The sequence below is a fragment of the Lampetra fluviatilis genome, unplaced genomic scaffold (assembly GCF_964198595.1).
Source record: "Lampetra fluviatilis unplaced genomic scaffold, kcLamFluv1.1 SCAFFOLD_599, whole genome shotgun sequence".
NCBI classification, from domain to species: Eukaryota; Metazoa; Chordata; class Hyperoartia; order Petromyzontiformes; family Petromyzontidae; genus Lampetra; species Lampetra fluviatilis.
Window position 1 is genome coordinate 37,501 of NW_027620905.1, and position 1,512 is coordinate 39,012.

General features: G+C 70.2%; 1 protein-coding gene across 1 annotated transcript in view; it reads right to left on the bottom strand.

Moving 5' to 3' along the window:
• NDUFS2 (NADH:ubiquinone oxidoreductase core subunit S2) overlaps positions 1 to 1,506 on the bottom strand; it is a gene marked incomplete at its 3' end in the record, with an annotated part of 30,828 nt that extends 29,322 nt beyond the window's left edge. Inside the window, exon 1 of the mRNA XM_078884996.1 lies at positions 1,393 to 1,506. Coding sequence (XP_078741122.1) covers positions 1,393 to 1,487 — 95 coding nt within the window. The remainder of the gene's footprint in view (positions 1 to 1,392) is intronic.
• Between the last annotated feature and the right edge of the window lie 6 nt (positions 1,507 to 1,512).

Consider the following 1,512-nt stretch of genomic DNA (forward strand, 5'->3'; position numbering starts at 1 on the left):
GCTAGGTGCATGAGGAGGAGGTCACGGGGCAGACCCAGCAGGTGCCACGGGTCGACTGCTGTGCCAGGCTAGGTGCATGAGGAGGAGGTCACGGGGCAGACCCAGCAGGTGCCACGGGTCGACTGCTGTGCCAGGCTAGGTGCATGAGGAGGAGGTCACGGGGCAGACCCAGCAGGTGCCACGGGTCGACTGCTGTGCAGGCTAGGTGCATGAGGAGGAGGTCACGGGGCAGACCCAGCAGGTGCCACGGGTCGACTGCTGTGCCAGGCTAGGTGCATGAGGAGGAGGTCACGGGGCAGACCCAGCAGGTGCCACGGGTCGACTGCTGTGCCAGGCTAGGTGCATGAGGAGGAGGTCACGGGGCAGACCCAGCAGGTGCCACGGGTCGACTGCTGTGCCAGGCTAGGTGCATGAGGAGGAGGTCACGGGGCAGACCCAGCAGGTGCCACGGGTCGACTGCTGTGCCAGGCTAGGTGCATGAGGAGGAGGTCACGGGGCAGACCCAGCAGGTGCCACGGGTCGACTGACCGAGATGACCGAGATGACTGGCTGATGCACCACCTGTGCCCCCTACTGTGCCAACTCGCTGTGCTTTAGCCACCACTCACCACCACCCTCACCCTCACCCCCTCACCCCCCCCTCACCTCACCCCCCCTCACCTCACCCCCCCTCACCACCCTCACCAACCCTCACCCCACCACCCCTCACCACCCCCTCCCATCACCACCCCCCTACCACCACCCTCACCACCCCCCTACCCACCCCTCACCCCCCCTCACCCTCACCACCCACCTCACCACTCCCCTCACCACCCCGCACCACCCCTCACCACCCCCCCTCACCCCACCTCACCCTAACCACCACCCCCCCCCTCACCACCCCGCACCACCCCTCACCACCCCCTCACCCTCACCACCCCCCCCCCATCACCCCCTCACCCCCCCTCACCCCCACTCACCACCACCCCCCTCACCACCCCCCCCCCTCACCCCCCCTCACCACCACCCCTCACCCCCCCTCACCCCCCCTCACCCCCCTCACCCCCCCCCCCCTCATCACCCCCCTCACCCTCACCACCACCCCCCTCACCCCCCTCACCCCCCCCTCATCACCCCCCTCACCCTCACCACCCCCCCCTCACCCCCCCCCCTCACCCCCCTCACCCCCCCTCACCACCACCACCCCCCCTCACCCCCCCTCACCCTCACCACCACCCCCCCTCACCCCCCCTCACCTCACTGTCGTCGTGAAGGCTCCCAGTGGCGCGAGGCGACCCCACGGGGGCCCCCTCACCCTCACCACTCACCACCCCCTCACCCCCACTCACCACCCCCCTCACCCTCACCACCACCCCCCTCCCCCCCTCACCACCCCCTCACCACCCCCCTCACCTCACTGTCGTCGTGAAGGCTCCTAGTGGCGCGAGGCGCCCCCACGGGGCCCCCCTGAGCAGCAGCAGCGGCCGCAGCAAAGACGAAGACGCCATCGCTGGGACAGTGGAGACCTTGCAC